At 36.7% G+C, this 20,272-nt stretch overlaps 1 protein-coding gene across 3 annotated transcripts in view; it reads left to right on the plus strand.

Annotated features, from left to right (window-relative positions):
* Cdc27 (cell division cycle protein 27) overlaps positions 1-20,272 on the plus strand; it is a 472,030-nt gene that overhangs the window by 416,580 nt on the left and 35,178 nt on the right. Inside the window, exon 17 of one of the 3 annotated variants that reach the window (XM_090389311.1) lies at positions 18,218-18,292. The exons of the other annotated variants lie outside the window; for them this stretch is intronic. Within the exon in view, the coding sequence (XP_090245437.1) occupies positions 18,218-18,255 (38 nt within the window). The 3' untranslated portion in view covers positions 18,256-18,292. The remainder of the gene's footprint in view (positions 1-18,217; positions 18,293-20,272) is intronic. 3 annotated transcript variants of the gene reach the window in all.

The raw sequence follows: 20,272 nt of genomic DNA on the forward strand, positions 1-20,272 counted from the left end.
AGGCACTTCTTCGAAAGGCCACAAAGATATATTCATTTTTTTTAAAATGAAACCTTCTTATGTTTCACACATTCTCACTTGGGATCACTGTGTGATCCCATTTTTGAAATAGCAGATAGTTTCCTTACATGTAGACTTTCTCAGTAATTTCAAAAATTCACCACTGGCATCAAGGATTTTTACACCAATAGGGTACCCCATGCAACAGGATCACATATATATATAATCTCATAGGAAAATATAGCTTTACTCATTCATATCTTGTATTCATATATTTAATTTTATTTATATACTTACTTTAATTTATTTACTTATTTCTTCTATTTTCATTCTGGTAGAACAGGAATTCCCAGTGGGGTTGATGGATATATAATTGATGGACAATTATATAGCAATAATAATATTAATACAGTAAAATCTCATTAATACAAACTCGGTTTATACAAAGTACTCGTTTATATGAAGCACACACCATTCCCCTGCGGAAGGATAGACTTTTCTATGTAAACTTATTCGTTTATTACAAAATTAAGTTGATATATATTACAAAGTTCTTTTTCACCCTGTGAAAAAAATAAATATTGTCATTTTGTATGTTTAATACAAATCTTGGCAGTGCGATCCGACTATTGCCCCCAGCCACCTGGCTCCCTACTTCCTTAAGGATGGAACTGACTTGTTAGAAATTAGCTTTGTGTAAACAAAAGCAGTTTATGGTAGCTACAATGTCAAGTGCACTCTGAGAAACATCTTTCTGAAGGATGAGTTGTTAAATTAACAAAATAATAAAAAGTTTTTCTAAGTTGTTTACATGTACTCCCTCAATCTCCACAGGAATAAGGTCAGTTGCAATTTTTACTCCAGTTTAAAGAGTTTTCATATCATATACAGCAATCTATTTTTTGTGCCATTTTATTTGAACCAATGTCTTTTGCGGAACTTGTCTTTTACTTATATATTAAATCTTATCTAACAGTGTTATGGCGACAAAATGTAGACAGACAGAATTAAGCCTGGAAATTAAACTAAAAATTATACAAGAGGCTGATAGGATGGAAAGAAGCAAAATAGACATTGAAAAGGAATGCAACATCCTTTTATCTACTTTATCTACGATACTGAAAAACCGAAAAAGACTTGAAGAAGTATGGGACATTATTGCAGAGATGCAAAACACGAGGAGCTTGAAACAAAACTTTTCGAGTGGTTTCAAAAAATGCATGCATCTAATTTGCCAATATTGGATCCAATTTTGCATGAAAAGGCAAATTATCTAGCTCAGCAACATGGAATTAGCAACTTCAAATGCAGCAGTGGCTGGCTCCAAAGAGCTAAAGACAGAAATAACTTGGTTTCGAGAAATGTTTGCGGTGAGTCTGGATTAGTCAACAAAGAAAAGGCTACAGACTGGTTGTGTTCCGTACAGTCCATCCTTGAAAAATATGAGGCAAAGAATATTTTTAATCTTGACGAGACAGGTTTATTTTATAATTTCCTGTCAAACAAAACATTTGCTGTATGAAGAGAGTTTTGTTATGGTGGAAAATTAAGTAAACAAAGACTCACTGTTCTGTTATTCTGCAATTCAGATGGCAGTACAAAACTACTCCCACTTGTGATTGGTAAGTTTTCCAAGCCAAGGCAGTTAACCAACTTCCCTGTGATTGTGAGGCCAATAGAAGTGCTTGGCTTACGGTCAAAATTTTTCAGTCTCGGTTATCAAAATTTGACAGAAGAATGGCTTCAGATAAAAGGAACATTTTGATGATTCTAGACCGTTGTACAGCACATTCTGCCAAGACATACGACTGTTGTCTTTAACCCCCCCCCCTCAATACCACCAGTTTAATGCAACCACTGGATCAAGGCATTATTTTTAACCTCAAGAGAGCATATAGAGCCCGCCTGATAAGGTACTTGATCCGCAACATAGAAGGAGGGAACAATTTTCAGCCAAATTGGAATGTCTTGGATGCTATCCGTAATCTTGTTATTGCTTGGGAAAGTATTACATCAAGTGTAATAATCAACCGCTTCAGAAAGATTGGCTTTGGAGAGAACATCATCGTAAAACATGGTCGAGCAGACGAATGTTTCACGATGATGTTTAATAGCAACACTGAGGAATCGAGGAATTTGAAGGAGCATATGGATTTTATTGGCAAAGTTGAGGAGTTTGTGAAGGTGAATGATGAAGTTGCTACCACTGCAATGCCAACAACAGAAGAGCTGTCGGTACCAAACAAAATGATGTTTTTGTTACCAGCAACAGCGAAAGTGAATAAGCGTGCATACGGCCATCCAAAAGAGATGCCCAGAATGCATTGAACATAATAAAGAATGTGTTGGCCTGCAGTAACATTGATAAAGAAACAACTACAGCAATACCCCGCATAGCATTGATAATTGGTACCGAAACTGTTCCGTGTTATGTGAAACCGTGCTGATTTGAGGTATAATTATAATGGATTTTAATTGAATGCATACCAGAGAAAGAGTCTATAAACAAATTGTAATACAGTCTGTCCTCGTATAGCACGATAGTTGTGTTCCTAGAAACCCTCGTGCAATATAAACAACAGGCCCTATGGGAAAAGTGGGGTTAAGTGCCGACCACCCAAGATTGAACACACATTTGGAACCAAAACATTACCAAACACAATAAATAATCGGGTAATTTTAATTGTTATAAAATACTTACGTATTTTATTCGTAAAAAATTTATTATATTAAATAAAATAGTCGTAATAAAATACTTACGTATTTTATAATACGTAAGTATAAATTATAATATGTAAGTCGTAATAAAAGGCTTACGTATTTTATTACGACTATTACGTAATAAAATATTGCTAATGCTTTTGCTTCTATCGTAAGCAAACTTGTTTTTTTGTTTGATTTTCTATCCAAACAGATGACAGCCGTTCCATCTCTTCCAATTCTTGTGTCTTAATCTAATGGATTTTAATTACACTTTGGGTTGTTCCCGCTGTGAAAGTTGTTTTTATTTTCTCCGCATTCTTTGTAATTCTCGGCGTTGCCTCATTTAGGTCTGTAGCACGTGCAATATCACATGGTCTTTCGGGCACCTCCGTAGCCAGGTGGGAAGGAGCAGCAGTGTGTAGCACACGCTTCTTGATTAGACCGGGGTTCGAGACTGTCACCACCAAATACGGAGGATGTGGAAAGGTCAGGGAATGACCACCGCATATCCCGGAGCAATATGGCCTTAGTTGCTAATGCTCCTAAAATCCAAATACCAAATCAAACATGGTCTTTCATTTCGCTCAAAGCGTTTCACAATTTCATATTTTTTCTCTATCGACAGAGGCGGACTGGCCATAAACCTTACCCGGGAAATCCCGGTGGGCCGGAGGCTGGTGTGATTTTGGCCATAAACCATAGTATGAGGCCACTATAAATTTCCCGGGTAAGAATTTTTGATCCAGTCCGCCTCTGTTTATCGATATTGCTTTTTTTTTCTCTCTCTCTGAATCTTCAGTGTCTTCGCCAGGACGCTTCCTTTTCACACCTTTTAAGTATTTTACTAATTTTTAGGGAATAAAGGGCAATTACAAAACGAGGAGGCACGCTTAATACACATAAACAAAGCTGCGCACGTATAGCAACTGAATAAACAACACCGTAAAGGCCGAGATACACTATTAACACCCCACATTTTACTAAAGCACATTTCTGGGGGTTATTACCATAAAACAATAAAAACAATTTCCAGTTTCGTTTCTGCTAGTGGAATCTGTTATAAACTGGTAGTAAACTCCATCTAATTGCATTTGCGATTATATCAATAGCTGGAATTGTGTTGGTTTTTACGTTATTATGATGAAACGTGTTTCCCCTTCACTGATATAAAACACGTAAATACATTTTCAGAATCTTCTTCATTCCTATCGTGTTGCGTTCGGTTGGGGTGATTCCGCGTTCGACTGCCATTTCTTGTAAACACAAAGGCGAATCGTGCATAAGCGAATTCGGTTCGTGTTATATAAGATAACGTTCCCCTATTTATAAATCGTGTATGATTGAATTCGTGCAATGTAAACACGTGTTATACGAGGACCGACTGTATCTATAAACAATTTGCACTTGATAACCAATTAAAAGGATTTGAAATTTAAAAAAAAATATTGCAAAAATTTTATTAATGAAAAGGTAACATCATAAGAGTTGAGAAATAAGCTTTAAAAAAGCAGTTGTTTATTTAGATATTTCAATAATGAAGCCTGGTGAGGCCATCTCTTCATTTTCTCGGAGTACAAGTCTTAGTAGCATAGAATCCCATCTTGTAAAATTTGCCGTATCTTGATGCTACGTTCAACATTCTGATCTCCATTCATAATCACCTCGCAGACCATGTTAACCCCCCCCCCCCAAAAAAAAACTTTCTCCAGTTCTGTTGAAAATTGTTTTGGTGGCACTTCAGTGTTATCCACTTCAGAATTGTTTTCCTCTTCTGCCTATGCAGGTTGCTCATCAATTTCAAGGAGAGTTGCATCATATAAGTCGCATGTGAGTCAGTGCAGTCATGTACATTGGCAGTGTCCAAAGTTTTAAATCCCAAGTCTTTTCTGACCTTTACAATGTCTTCGGCAATTATCTGAACTTGCGATTCAAACCAGTGAAATCTTTAAATAGGACAAAAGATTCTGCCAAAAAAAACGCATGTTGTTGCCAGTGATTTCTAGCCAAGATGCATATATATATTTTCGATCATATTTAAAGGGGTAAAAAATAAATTTTGAAATGAACAGTTTGAAAAGCTATCATGTTGTCTCGTCAGGATGGAATTAAGAATACTGAATAATGTTGCACATTGCAGCTGACTGCCTATTGTCACATGTGCATCGTAGACAATTGAGTTGGTACTGCAGCATATATGTACCGTACCTAGGGTATGACAGCGCAGCATATATGTATAGTACTTGTCTAGGCTATTGAATGAGTTTTAATATGTACAGTACTTGTCTAGGCTATTGAATGAGTTTTAATATGTACAGTAAATTTTTGACTTAAACTTAATTGAAAACCGTGTTATAGCGAAACCCGTGCTGTTTGAAGCCGTGCTAAGCGAGGTATTGCTGTATTGCATTTGATAATGTCTGTGCTGTAGTTAAAAATGCATATAGGACAAAAACTGTGCAAACAAAATTGGATTCTTTCTTTAAATTAGATTAATTTATTAAAAAGTTAATGGTTTTGTATGTCTCCTTTTATATTAAGATTGTAATTCTTTTTACTGTGATACTAAAATATTGTATACATCAAAATATATACTGTACAATATTTTTATTTTCATTAATATTGCATTTCTCTTAGTTTATCTTACAAATAAAATAAAATCTTTAAAAAATGTTATTCCTATTACTGTATTGTTTGACAAGGTGTTTGTTTTTATTTTATTTTATTAATTTATTTTTGATATTATTATTATTTATTATTATTCTTAGATATACAGTAGGTACCAAAAAAAAAAAAAAATTGAAAATTTTGACACTTCTGGGCGACCTCGTTATTACAAAACATGAAAATTTAGGTCCTTGAACTTTGTATTAACGAGATTCCACTGTAATAATAATATATAAAGAGTGCAATAAGTTTTGATTTAAAAATGTACTTATGAATATTGGTCTTGTTTATTTATTTTGCATGCCAAATTGCATGCCAAATTGCATGCAATTTGGCATGCAATTTTACCACTAGGTGGTAGAACCATAATCTAGCAAATAGCCATTTTTCATAATATATATACATTGCTCTGCTAGTAATGATGATTAACAGATGGTAGTCAACAGTTTGATTCTCAGTATTACCATCCAAATGGTTCATGCATAGGCATATCACATACTTAAAAATATTGTAAGTTATTAAATAATAACATATTACAATTTTGAAAACTTGTAATTTTTAGGAAGATCCTTATGCCAGGTCATTCCCAAGGAAGACATGCTGTCTATATTCACAAGATTATTTAACATCTGGATTTATTTCTCTGTCTGGCAACAAATCAGTACCACAATGTCTTATGTGAAAAAACCTTTCAGAACAATGCTATGAAACCATCAAAGATGAAAGACCAGCTGGAAAGGATGCATCCTGATGCAAAAGACTACGATTTTGAATATTTAAAATGTCTAAAAGATTAATTTATAAAACATTATATAATGGATTTAAAATCGTTTTTGAAACCTTCAGTTTCTACAATGCTGAAGCCTCTCATAATATATCACTCTTAATTGTAAAAGCAAAGTATCCACATACACAGTTGAGAAGCAGTTGATACTGCCATCAGTGTGAGAAATTTAGCATTCATGAAATTGAATCTGAATCCAGCATTAAAAATCATTTTGCTGAGTAACAATACAGCTATGTAATGTTCATATTGATGAAATGGCTGAATCTATCTATACACAAGAGGAGAAGTGATTTTTTGTTCTTTGAAAACTACTTTCAGGGAAAAAAAATATTCCTATTATTAATATTGTAGCAGCTGATTCTGATAGAGCACGAGCAATGGTTAGCAAATAAAGAGGGTTTTTAGTATTTTTGGAGAAAAAGATTCCTGGTGTTAGAACTGCATGATGTTCTGCAATAAATAAATGATGTTCTGCAAATCACCAAATGAAGTAAAGGGCGAATCCTTGAATTGATTGTCTTTGGCAATTATGTGATCAAAATGATGAAATCTACAACCAGCTGCTTTTACATACAGAGGTACATTGGCTATTGAAAGGAAATTGTTTACAATGTTTGATCAAACTTTTTGATTCTGTAATATAATTTCTTCTTGAAATAAACTAACCATTAGCAACAAAATTAATTGAATTATAAAAGCATAAGTGTTTTACTTGGCTGGCACATATTTGAAGAATAATGATATCCAAACAAGACTATAAGGCAGAGATATGAATATAATTCAAGTTTGAATAATTATTCTCAGGTTTCAATCCAAAGTATACCTATTTATATCCACTTTTAATCAAAGAGATTTTTGCTACTTGCGAAATACAATTCCAGATGACAATTTGCTATTCCACATGAAGAAATTATAAAAAAAAAAGACATTTGATTTCAAGATCTTCATGATATGATTGTATCAGAATGGATTCTATAAACATTTGAGTGTATTGTGTCTCAAATTGAATTTATTTGACAAGGAGAGTCAAATGATCTGGAGACAGAAGATTTGGAGGCAAAATCTGTATTCAGAACTAAAGAATACATCTCCTTTTGGAGTTATGAAGATAAACAAAATAAATATCCTAAATTACAAACTACTCCAAAACTGCTTTTGTTAACTTTCCACAGTTCTTATATAATGGAACCTGGATTTGGCCATAATAATTTAGTGAGAGAAACAAGGAACAGGCTGAATGTGTCAGAATGTGGGGGACCTAAGGATAAAATTAAGTAATTTTAGCCCAGATACTGCACAGCTGATTGCAAACCAGTAACCACAGTGGTCTCATTACAGTTAGTGTAATGATTAAAATAGATATATATAATGGATGGCAGTAATAAACCAAATAATAATTTTTATAGTGTTCTTTGTTACTAAAGTAATTGGTAAGTAATCAGGAACTGATTGTTATTCCGGTGTAATCTATTATAATTATTTTATACTTTTTAATAAATAATTAACAATTATTTACAGATTTTTCTTATAATCCATCCATTAAAATTACAATGTGAATATTTTTCAGACGGGCACCTCCGTAGCCAGGTGGGAAGGAGCAGCAGTGCATAGCACGCGCTTCTTGATTAGACCGGGGTTCAAGCCCATCACCACCAAATACGGAGGATGCGGAAAGGTCAGGGAATGACCACTGTGTATCCCCGGAGCAATATGGCCTTAGTTGCTAATGCTCCTAAAAACCAAAAAAATAACAAATAATAATTTTTCAGACGAGGGAGTCGATGTTGGAAAATGCGTTTTTTTTTAAAGGGGTTGTCAGGTAAAAAAGGTTGGGAACCTCTGGGGAGTAACACACAATGACAAAATATGGAATTAAATTAATCCTCAGGAAATGGGTTGGTGGGGAGGGGAGGATCGTTCTTCAGCTTGTTTCTGGCCTTCCTCCTGCCACCATTTATCAAGTTGAAGAGTACAGGCTTACTCACTAATATGGTGGGTTGGCTTCCAGACCACCACCACCATAAAGCAAATCACAGCCTTTTTTTTTTACTTGCTAGTGCATATAAAAGCCTAACAACATATTTACACTATCATTTAATAAGTGCGCAATAGCACTAGGCATAAAAAAACGATTCAAAGGGAAAAAATAATGAATTTAAAAAATACTACAGTACTGTATTGCTAACCTTAAAATATTTTCATCCTTTGCTTATGGTAGCTGATAAATGAACATTTTAAAAGTAATTATGGAAGAAAGACTGAAGGAGATAGTGGAGCTTCATCATCTGAGCCTTCAACAAAATTCTCTTTGCTGTTGAAGGTTCAAGTGGCTGTGGCACTTTCTTAAAATAAGACAACAAATAAGTTTGCCTCATTGACTCACGCTTCCTTTCGCAAAGGATTTTTCTGTAGCATGCTAAACCTTTTGATAGTATTTTACCCACTGTAGAACTTCTTTCAAAATTGGCATCAATCCTCTCAAAGCCTGCCATTACTCTATCAAGTAAGCCAACATAGTGTTCTAAATCCGTCGTCATTTCAGCAATGCTCATTGGATCTTCATCAGGAGTAAATTCCATCTCAAGAATTAACCTTCTTTGCTCATCTACCAAAAGCAAGTCCTCATCCGTTAAAGGCTGATCATGAGGTGCCAGCAATTCAGCCACATCTTCAGGCTCCAGTTCCAGTTATCTTGCCAATTCCACATTTTCAGTCACTTCCTCCACTGAAGTCTCAAACCCTTCAAAGTCATCTATGTGGGTGGGAATCAACTACTTCCAAACTCCTTTTAATGTTGATATTTTGACCTCTTCCCACGAATCATGAATGTTCTTAATGACATCTAGAATGGTAAATCCTTTCCAAAAGGCTTTCAATTTATTTTGCCTAGGCTCATCAAAGGTATCACTATCTAAGGCAGCTATAGCCTTAACAGATCTCCGTCTTAAATAATAGGACTTTAAAGAAGCAATTACTCTTTGATCCATGTGCTGCAGAATAGATGTTGTGTTAGCAGGCAGGAAAACAACATTAATCTCCTTGTACATTTCCATCAGAGCTCTTAGGTGACTAGGTGCATTATCACTAATCAGTAATATCTTGAAAGGATTTTTTTACTAAGCAATAGGCCTCAACAGTGGGCTTAAAATATCCAGTAAACCACATAGTAAACTGATCTGCTGTCATCCAGGCTTTGTTGTTTGATTTATAATACGCAGGCAGGCTAGCTTTAGCATAAGTCTTGAGGGCCCTAGGATTTTCAAAATGGTAAATGAGCATTGGCTTCAACTTGCAGTCACCAGCTGCATTAACCCCTAACAAGAGAGTCAGCCTATCCTTTGCAGCTTTGAAGCCAGGCATTGTCGTCTCCTCTCTAGTTATGAAAGTCCTAGATGGCATCTTCCAATAGAGGGCTGTTTCACCAACGTTGAAAATCTGCCGCTTAGTGTAGCCACCGTAATCAATTACCTTAGATAGCACATCTGGATAACTGTCTGCAGCTTCTACATCACCATTAGCTGCTTCACCTTGCACTTTTATGTTGTGGAGATGACTTCTCTCCTTAAACCTCATGAACCAACCTGTGCTAGCTTCAGACCTCTCTTCTGCAGCTGCCTTGCCTCTCTCTCAACCTTCATATAATTGAAGAGAGTTAGGGCCTTGGCTTAAAGCAATGTTGTGGCTGGTTTGATCTTCTATCCAGACCACTAAAACTTTCTCCATATTGGCAATAAGGCTGTCTTGCTTTCTTGTCACTTTCGTGTTCACTGGAGTTGCACTTTTAATTTCTTTCAAGAACTTCTCCTTTGAGTTCACTGCTGTGCTAACTGTTTGGCACACCAAACCTATCTTACAGCCTATCTCAGTGTTCGACATGCCTTAGGCGCCTCTGTAGCCAGGTGGGCAGGAGCGGCAGTGCGTAGCACACGCTTCTTGATTAGACCGGGGTTCGAGCCCATGACCACCAAATACGGAGGATGCGGAAAGGTCAGAGGAATGACCACTGCATACCCTTGAGCAATATGGCCTTAGTTGCTAATGCTCCTAAAAACCAAATAACAACAACAACAATTGACATGCCTTTCTCACTGAGCTTAATCATTTCTAGCTTTTGATTTAAAGTAAGAGGCTTGTGACTCTTTCTTTTCACTTGCACTACACTTAGAGGCCATTGTACTGTAATTAATAATTACAATAGTAACAATAACACAAGTGAAAAGTTTGAAAAATTTAGAAAATTGCCAGAATATGACACTGAGGCACGAAGTGCACAAATGCTGTAAACAGACTGAGCGCGGATAACAAAACGGCACTGGTTGACTTGCTCGATTCAGCTTGGAGTTAGCTGATGTGCGCATCACCACCGAAAAAATAAACATGAATATAATTGAAATGTTCCGTATTAGCGAAGCGCTCTAAATCGAAGTACGCCTGTATTCTGTTGTCCAGAAATAAGGAGTTGAACATGGACAATCCAGAGCAGGTTTTCAAGAACCATAAGGTTCTTGGAAAATGAAACCTGTTGGTTTCAGTACCAACTGAAACCAACAGGTTTCATTCTCCACACATGCATGGACAATACCAATGTTGGTTTCAGTACCAACTGAAACCAACATTGGTATTGTCCAAGGATTGCGCATGAAATTGGACTTTCAAAGACTGCAAAAAGCCACTTGATGAATATTGCTAAGCATGAATACATATAAGTACAGCATGAGAATGATACAGTTTAATTCTTCAAATAGGCTTCTGGGGTTGGGAAAGTTCTGGCTCATAATAACTGAAACTTTATTAAAATAGTAATAATAGAAGACTGGATCGAATTTTGTAAAAATGATAGATAAAAATAAAACATAAATTACACTATACAGAATTAAAAGCGATAAAAACAACCATAGCTCTCAGAGGAAACCGCCTCCTTTATCGACAGTAAAACTTAACTGTCACAGTACATCCTTAAATAACTGCAGGAGTATAGCTCACAGCATGTCTTATCATAGGAGCTTGGGCATTATCCTCCACACATGCATGGAAACCGGAAATGGCTCGGGAGAGTGCCAGGCGGAACCATGCATCCCGTCCAAGGATTGTGGTTTCAAAGAAGGGATGAATATGGACTCCCCTATCTCTCTTGATGCTATTATGTTTAGATAAACAAATCCACAAGCTCTTGAGCCATTTGCAGTTCCAGTATCTGTGCAAATGATCAACTATGATGGCATCGTCTGGAGAAATTTGGTGGTTCTTCTCACAGAAATGTTCAGCCACTGAAGATTAAGATTTCCCATAATCTGCAGTCTTTGTTGCATTAATATGCTCCTCCATATCTTTGAACCTCCATTTTGTCTCACCAACATAGCACTCCCCCACAGTCCAGGCATTGAGGTACAAGTGGGGTCATATATGACCCCACTTGTACCTCAATAGGTACGGGATCTTTTACCTTTGACACAACTGTGTGCAATCTTCGCCCTGGCAGCTGCACACAGCATGCCTGATAAGTACATAATATTCAGGAGATCTGCTCTGTTAAGCTCGGATAGTATGGAATGTATCAGTGTTCCACTTCCTGAATATATTTATCCAAGATCTTCTGGAGATACCCGCATTTTCAGAGATCTGCAGTAACACGTTTAATCTCCTACTTTCTATCCTCGGAGGATCTACATGGGACCCAGCCCTATCCAGCAAGGCCCTAATAACACTGTTCAATACTGTTCTTAAGATTGTTGGCTTGTCGTAATGCATATATTGTCCCCAGCACGTGGGTGGTGGTGGTAGTAGTAGTAATGGATGTATGTCATGCAAAAAAGCAAGCGTTATAAGCTTATGTAGCATCAGCCAAAAAAAACCAATTTCACACATCCATTCCCTCTTAACTTCAATCTGCCACAACGACAGATGGAAGTTAAGTTTGTTCTAGCAATTAGCCACCCGCTGGCTAAAGGCGAATTTACACACATCTATTCTACAACTGTCTTTCTTCAATTTGAATTTATGCCCCCTCATAATAATCTGAGCAAGCGTAAGAATCCCATCAGAATTCAGTGTGCTCAACCCATTCAAGGTCTTATACACCTCAATCAGATCACCTCGTGCGTGCCTACTCACCAGCCACTACAATTTACAGAACTGAAACCTTTCTTAGAACTGGAACCCTTTGTTTCCCTCACCAATCTTGTTGCCCTTCTCTGTATATGCTCAATCAACTCTACATCCTTCCAAAAAGAGGCCTCCAGACCTGTATGCAGTACTCAAGGTGTGGCCTGACCATTGTCTTATACAAAGGATAATCACCTCCTTTTCCCTACTAGCAAAATTCCTGTATATCATTGACAATACCCCATGACCTGCTTTGGCAGCCTGTCTGCATTGCTCAAAAAACTTCATATATGACTGCTCAATTACTCCCAGATGTTTTTCATTTTCTATCACCCTAAGTTGGTACGTTTCTCATGGGTTACTTCTACCCATATGCAGTACTTTGCATTTGTCAATGTTAAACTTCAGTTGCCACTTTTCAGCCCATCTGCCAAATTTTCTAGATCCTGTTGCAGTAGTACACTGCCATTACTGTCATTAACAATTATGCAAACTTATTAAGCCTGATATATACCTTCATCAATATCATTGATAAATATACAAAATAATTTTCTGTACACTCATGTTTTCTCTGGGGCCATCTCTATAAAACAACACATCAAGGAAAGAGAGGGTACTGTCTGTTTCCACCTCCGAGATAAACTGAATAAAAGGGGAGAAGCCATTAAGAAAGCCGAGAACCTCATCCTCTCTTTCCCTCTTTACAGCGGCAAATGTATCGTCAACATATCGTTTCCAAGCACGCATGGTTTGGGGGAGAGAGATGAAGCAGACCCATCAAAAATCTTAGACTCCAGCACTTCCATGGCTAAGCTTGCCACAACAGCACTATTTGGAGAGCCCGTAGCCTTGAACCTGCTATACATAGTATTTTGAAATAACATAGTAGTACTGGAGAGACATAGTTCTATACTGTTAAAAATATCTTCTATGCTAAATGAAGTCTTATCCATTTAAGTGTTATCCCTCTCCAATGCTGTGCATATGCTTTTTGCACCATGCTCATTGGGGATGCATGTAAATTTAGACACCACATCAAATGACATCATGGCCTCGCCATCTTCAATTAAGTATGTATAAATTGCACGAAGTCTCTACTGTCTTTGATCGTAAAGTTTGAATATCCTACAATAGTAGATATCAGTTTAGCTAAAAATGTAGATAGCGCATGCATAGGGCTGCCCACAAATGATATGGTTGGCCTAAGTGGAATCCCCACCTTATGAAATTTCAGTAGGCCGTTAAACCTGGGCAACTGGCATCCTGTGATACGAAGTGTCCAACAGGTGTCTTTGAAGATCTCTGCATTCAACCAGTCCGGCAGGATTTTGTTGACATGTTGTTCCAATCCTACTGACGGATTCCTATGGATCACATTATAAGTTGTCCTATTTGAACAGTTCCAAGGCTTTAGCATTAGCGTACAATGCAAGAAAGCAAGCTTATGCAACATCAGCCAAAAAAAAAAAAAAGAAATGAAAGTTCTCTCAAGCCAACTGGGTCAAATTTCAACCAGTTGTCACCCTGGATGAGCAATATATACGAACACAGTCTATAGGTGAAGCCACGGATTTCACCCTTCCATTCGTTCCAAATGCCTGTCCAGCTCAGCCTTAAATTATTTAGGCTATTAGCTTCCACAACGAAAGATGGAAGCCTGTTCCACCAATCAACTACCTGCTGGTTATGGTAATCTACTTTGTTGAGGATCACAGTTGACCTCCCTTTGTTTGCAGCTAAAACAATAATGCTATCATCTCAAGCCAACTGGGTCAAATTTCAACCAGTTGTCTTAACTCCCTAAGAGCCTTTCTGTGGATAGTAGTAAAATTAGAAGCACGAGCCTGACTCAAAATCACCGAAGTTTTAGTGTGAATTTCATTAGCTGCAGTGGCCAGTAACTTGCTCAACGCTCTTTCAATACTCATAGCTATTTCTGTTATTGGAGGGTTTCGAGCAACCAATGCAAACTTTACACCTAAATTCAGTACATCCTCTTGTTCTTTAGTTAACTGTTTATCTCTTATTGTACATGAAATTGCTATAACTACCAACTGGACAAACCTCTGCAATCGATCTACTAATATGTTCCCCGATTCTGTTTCCAATGATGTTATGGACGATCCCATCGGCAGTGACCATTTTCCGATTATTTGTGATCTGCTCACTGCACAACCAACATTAGCCATACCCTGCAGGAAATGGAAGTTCTCTCAAGCCAACTGGGTCGAATTTCAACCAGTTGTCACCCTGGATGAGCAATATATACGAACACAGTCTATAGATGAAGCCACGGATTATATCACTTCACAACTACTATCTGCAGCTAAATGTTCAATTCCATTGTCGAATCCCCAATCTTGACGGCACCTTAACTATTGGTGGAATCAAGAATGCACAATAGCTAAGAAGTTAAAAAATAAAGCGTGGAATTTATTTTGTAGATCTCCAACCACAGCTAATCTTATCAATTACAAGAAACTAAGAGCAAAAGCACGTCGCATTCAAAGAGAAGCCAAGAAAAATTCTTGGATTCGGTTTGCATCTACCATAAACAGAAACACCAACTCCAGATTAATATGGAAGAAAATCAGGCAGATTTCCAGAAAATTTCCAACCACCCCTTCACCAATTCTTTCATGGAATAGGCAGGAACTCTCTGCTCCCGAGGACATAGCAAATTCTTTGGGCAAAACCTTTGCCCAAGTTTCAGCGGCATCAACTTATTCTCTGGATTTTCAGAAAATAAAGACCAAGACTGAACAACGAGCCATCAACTTTCGAACCTCAATTTTCCTTCCGTATAACCAGCCTCTTCAATATCATGAACTTCTACATGTCATTAAAACAACACGCAACAGTGCTGGGCCAGATGGAATATCTTAAATTATGTTACAAAACCTTGGTGGCAAAAATTTACAAATACTGCTGGTGTACTATAACCAGATATTTATGGAAAACATTTATCCCAGCTCTTGGAATCATGCCACAGTTCTTGCCTTCTATCCAATTGCCTCGGTAAATTACTTGAAAAAATGATCCATAATCTTCTTGTTTGGATCATCAAAACGCAACAACTAATTAGTAATAATCAGCATGGCTTTCTAAAGAACAGGTCCTCCTTAGATCTCATGATCAAAGCTGAGTTTGCAATTCATAATGCTTTTGTAAGAAATGAACATCTTGTTATGGTTTCCATAGACATAAGAGAAGGCATTTGATACTACCTGTCATCGTGGCATTCTCAGTGACCTCAATGCTCTAGGTCTACGAGGCAACCTTCCTATATTCATCAGGAACTTTCTCAGGACTTGTTCGTTTCAAGTTCGATACCACAACTTGCTTTCTATAACATTTTTACAGGAAGGAGTGCCACGAGGGTCTGTACTGAGTGCAACCCTTTTTGCCCTTAGCATCGATTCCATCACAAAAGAACTTCCAAATAGTGTTCAGACCTACCTTTATGCTGACGATCTCTCTCTATTTCTTGCCATTCTCAGAACATGAAATCCATTGAACGGCAACTGCAGATATATTTGAATAAAGTCCAAAGGTGGGCAGAGTTCAATGGCTATCGTCTATCACAGCAGAAAACTGTTGCAATCCACTTTTGTAATCAACGAAAAATGCATACAGATCCTGAACTTTAGATGCCGAACTTTACCATTCCAGTGACTAACAACATCAGATTCTTGGGCTTAATCTTTGACAGGAAATTAAATTTCCTTGAGCACATTAAATCTGTGCGTATATCCTGCCTCAAAAAGCTGAACATACTAAGAGATTTATCTGCCTTGTCTTGGGGAGCAGATCGTACATCTTTGTTGCTCTTATATAGAGCACTGATCAGATCCGGATTGGATTATGGTGCTCCACTTTATGATTCTGCCTGTAAGAGTACACTACGATGGCTGGATCCTACACAGCATAGCGCATTGCACTTGGTGCTTTTCAGGACATCTCCTACTCGTAGTTTGTACATTGAAGCTGATGAGCCCCCTCTTTACCTCTGCAGAAAAATGCTGCTTCTTAAGTATGCAGCCTGAATATAAAGTTGCTGTCATCATCCTATTGAGCCATACCTCTTTAATCCACCACTGCAAAACCTCTATAGAAATAAACCCAGTAAAATAAGACCAGCAGGCTCACACCTTATTAAATTAATGCAAAGTTGGAATGTTCCAATTTTCAACAGGCAACATTTAATGAATTACTCCCAACTGCCATGGATTCCCCCTCCTCAGTTATCTTTCAATACATATCTTCACAAGTGGGGAAAGAATCGTCTACCAACACTCAATGTGAAACAACTCCATGCAAGCCATATTCAGAAATACGCTGATTTTTTGCCCATGTATACTGATGGCTCCAAATCACATTCAGCCGTTGGAGCAGCGGCAGTATTTCCCTCTACTATCATTTCGGCTGCCCTTCCACCTGAGTATAGCAGCCTCTCCGCAGAACTTCATGCAATAAAATTAGCTTTAGACAACCTGAATCTCTACCCATCTATAAAATTTGTATACACAGACTCTCTCAGCTCAATAACAGCAATGCAAAACACCTCCTACAAGGCTCACCCTGTGTTAAATCAAATCGGAAGACTCCTATTACAAATTGAAGAATGTCATCAATCAGTGACCTTTTGCTGGATTCCAGCACATTCGGGGATAAAGAGTAACGAACTTGCTGATCAAACTGCTAAAAATCCATCAACTTTTGATTTAACCCTCGTTCCGGTTCCAGCCTCTGACTACCATCCCATCATACAAACAGCATGTTTCGCACAGTGGAAAGAGCTATGGCACACCCAAACCAATAATAAACTCTACCAGTCGAAACACGATCCAAAGCGTTGGCACTCTAGCACCGAAACAGTGCGAAGAGAAGAGGTGGTTCTTGCACAGGCACGTATCGGACACACATATCTGACCCACCTCCATCTGCTCCGAGGCGAAGATCCTCCTCAATGTCCATACTGTTCAGAAAATTTAACAGTCAAACATATTCTGATTGACTGCCCTCACTATCAATATGACAGAACATCTGTCCTGTGTTCCCTGAGAAATCTACGAGAACCAATGACATTACAACATATTATTGGAGATGATGCAGACATCAAGTTTTTCTCTTATCTGAAAATAATTGGACTATATGATAAATTCTAAAATATCTCTGTAAACACAACCAAGTTGTTATGCCTAAATTTTGTTTTTAGTTATGCTTAAATTTTGTTTTTAGCATTTTCCTGTGAATAGGTGCATTATAGCCACAGCAGCTTATGCGCCGTTAAACCCCTATAACACACACACACACACACACATGAAATCGCAACTTGAATTCTCGTTTCTAATATTATTATGCTCAGCAGCAGCCTCCTCCATTAATCTAGTAAACTTATTAACTTGCCTTTGTCTGTAGACATGAGATATCATCAGACACTGTTCTTATGGCGTCTACTGACATCATAAGAACAAAATTGCTTTACACTTCCAGACTTTTTGCTATTAGAATCCTTAAGTTTGTTATGTTCATTAATTACTTTTGTAACACTAAAAACCTTAAAAAAAAAAAAAAAAAAAAAAAAACATTTTTAGCCATTTATAATTGGCCCATCAATGAATATTTGCCATAGTTTGAAATTATGATTAACTAATAATTGCTATATTTGTTCGAGTTCATTAGGAACTTTTTTTTTTTTCAGTCTAATTTATAATTTCTTCAGATTGATAGTTAATGCTATATTTCCAATATGTCACGCTGTATACTAGTTATGTTTACTAGTACATCATAACTTCAGAATAATAATCCCATATTGTTAAAGCTTAAAAAATATTATTTTGCATTTAGAATGTGATATGATTTAAACAGAAACCCAATTTGGCATTTGCAAATTGTTTTGTGTACATATATTTTTTTATTTAAAAGAGTTACACGAATGAACTCTCTTTCTATTTTCAGCTTCTATTACTGAAAGTTTCATGAATGCAAATGTGTAACTGGAAAAATAACAATTGCAATAGGAGCACTATCAATGTAAGTGATTTTATTATGACTTACAAGCAAGGATGAAGATATCTGAATTTAAAGGTGAAACAAAAGCATCAGATGAAATGAATTAGCTTTACCCTGTAAGCAAGCATATACCCATTTTGTAACATAACAATTGTGTGAAACTGTGATAGAACCCACCCACCCCTCCTTTAAAATGCCTATAGCTTAGCTATTTATGAATATTTCTCACTAACTTTTTATTACTGAACAAGGATACCATAATAAGTAAAAAATAACATATAATAACAATAGCTATATCAAAAAGTAACTCTTATTGTGACAGTTTTGCATTACAACATTTAGAAACTTATAATGCTGTCATAAATAGATATTTTTTTCTTTGAATTATTTTTCTCTGTTTAGTAGTATTACAAGAGCTAAAAAAGTAACACAATAAGTAACACAATATTAAAAAAAAAAATATATATATATATATATGTGTAGAAGAATTCGGCTATAAATGGCAGCATGAACACATCATTAGTTTATCCTCTCAATATTAACCATGTAACATAGATTGAAAACTATGAATGAATATAAACTAAAAAAAGAAAATTAATAATGAAAATATCAGTGGCAACATTTAATATTCATTATCTGCTACATGCTGCTCAAAATAAATTAATTAATGGGAAAATAAATAAGACAGTTACCAATCAGTCAATAAGTAAAACAATTGCCAATTCTATTATAATTTTTCGTTGCATAGGGACTACCATTATTCAAGTCCATTGCATCTGCGGTCCGATCTAAGTATCGGTTCAGCGATGCATGGATTTGTTTAATGTTCGAAATACAGTGATTCCCTGACCAATATTGGCCTTGTGGTCCTCCGTTGAGATGAGGCATAATGGTCAGACTATTTTATATATTTTTATTTTGTTGGTCAAGTGTTCTAGTTGGACTTTTTCTCCGTTTCTAGTCATATTTTACATAATTTGGAACAGGTGCTATCTTCAAGGCATTGTTAAATTTTAATTAATTGGCATATGTATAATTATAGTGTGAAAGCATCAATAGCTTTATAGTCTTAATTGGCATATTAGTATTAGTAATGGCCGCATGGTGCAAGAAAGCCTATGGCTTATGTTGCACCAGCCAAAAAAAAATAAAATAAAATAAATAATAATAATTAGTAAAAGAAAAGGAAATTAATCCTAACATCCTATGCGCTGACCCAAAGGTATTATCCAGATGACCTTTGAATTTCCCCAAACTGTCAGCCTCTACCACCCATGCAGGCAACTTATTTCAGTAATTTATAACTCGTTGGCTAAAATAAAACTTCCTGCAGTCCAATCTAAACATTTTCCCCCTGTAACTTGAATTTATGTCCCCTAGTTCTAGCATCATTTATAATCTTGAAAATTCCGTCCTCATTCATGTTACTGATGCCTCTCACTGCCATAAACACCTCAATCAAATCTCTAAGGTGTCTAGTTTCCAAACTCTGCAACCCACATATTCAAAGTCTTTCTTCATATGGACACCTTTTTGCCGATGTCACCAGGCAAGTTATTCATCTTTGCACCCTTTCAAGAAGCTCGATGTCTTTTTTTAGGTGCAGTCTCCATACTTGAACACAGTATTCCAAGTGTGGTCTAACAATAGCCTTATATAATGGGATTATCACGTCCCTGGCACTATTTGCAAAAGTTCGGTAGATCATCGATAGGACACCATGGGCCTTCCTTGCAACCTGTTTGCAATGCTCAGAGAATTTCATGTCTGACTGTATCATAACACCCAAGTCCCTTTCCTCCAGTATTGGGTTTAGATGAACTCCACCAAGTGAATAAGTTATTTTGGGATTACTGTTTCCCAGATGTAATACCTTACACTTTGTTGGATTAAAGCATAGCTGCCATTTTCTGACCATTCTTGAAGTCTATCTAGGTCTCTCTGAAGAAGCTCAGCTTGACAGTGATCATTAACTACTCTACCAATTTTAACATCATCTGC

Source organism: Mastigoproctus giganteus, chromosome 14, assembly GCF_048544385.1.
Source record: "Mastigoproctus giganteus isolate SK-2022 chromosome 14, ASM4854438v1, whole genome shotgun sequence".
In the NCBI taxonomy this organism is placed as follows: domain Eukaryota; kingdom Metazoa; phylum Arthropoda; class Arachnida; order Uropygi; family Thelyphonidae; genus Mastigoproctus; species Mastigoproctus giganteus.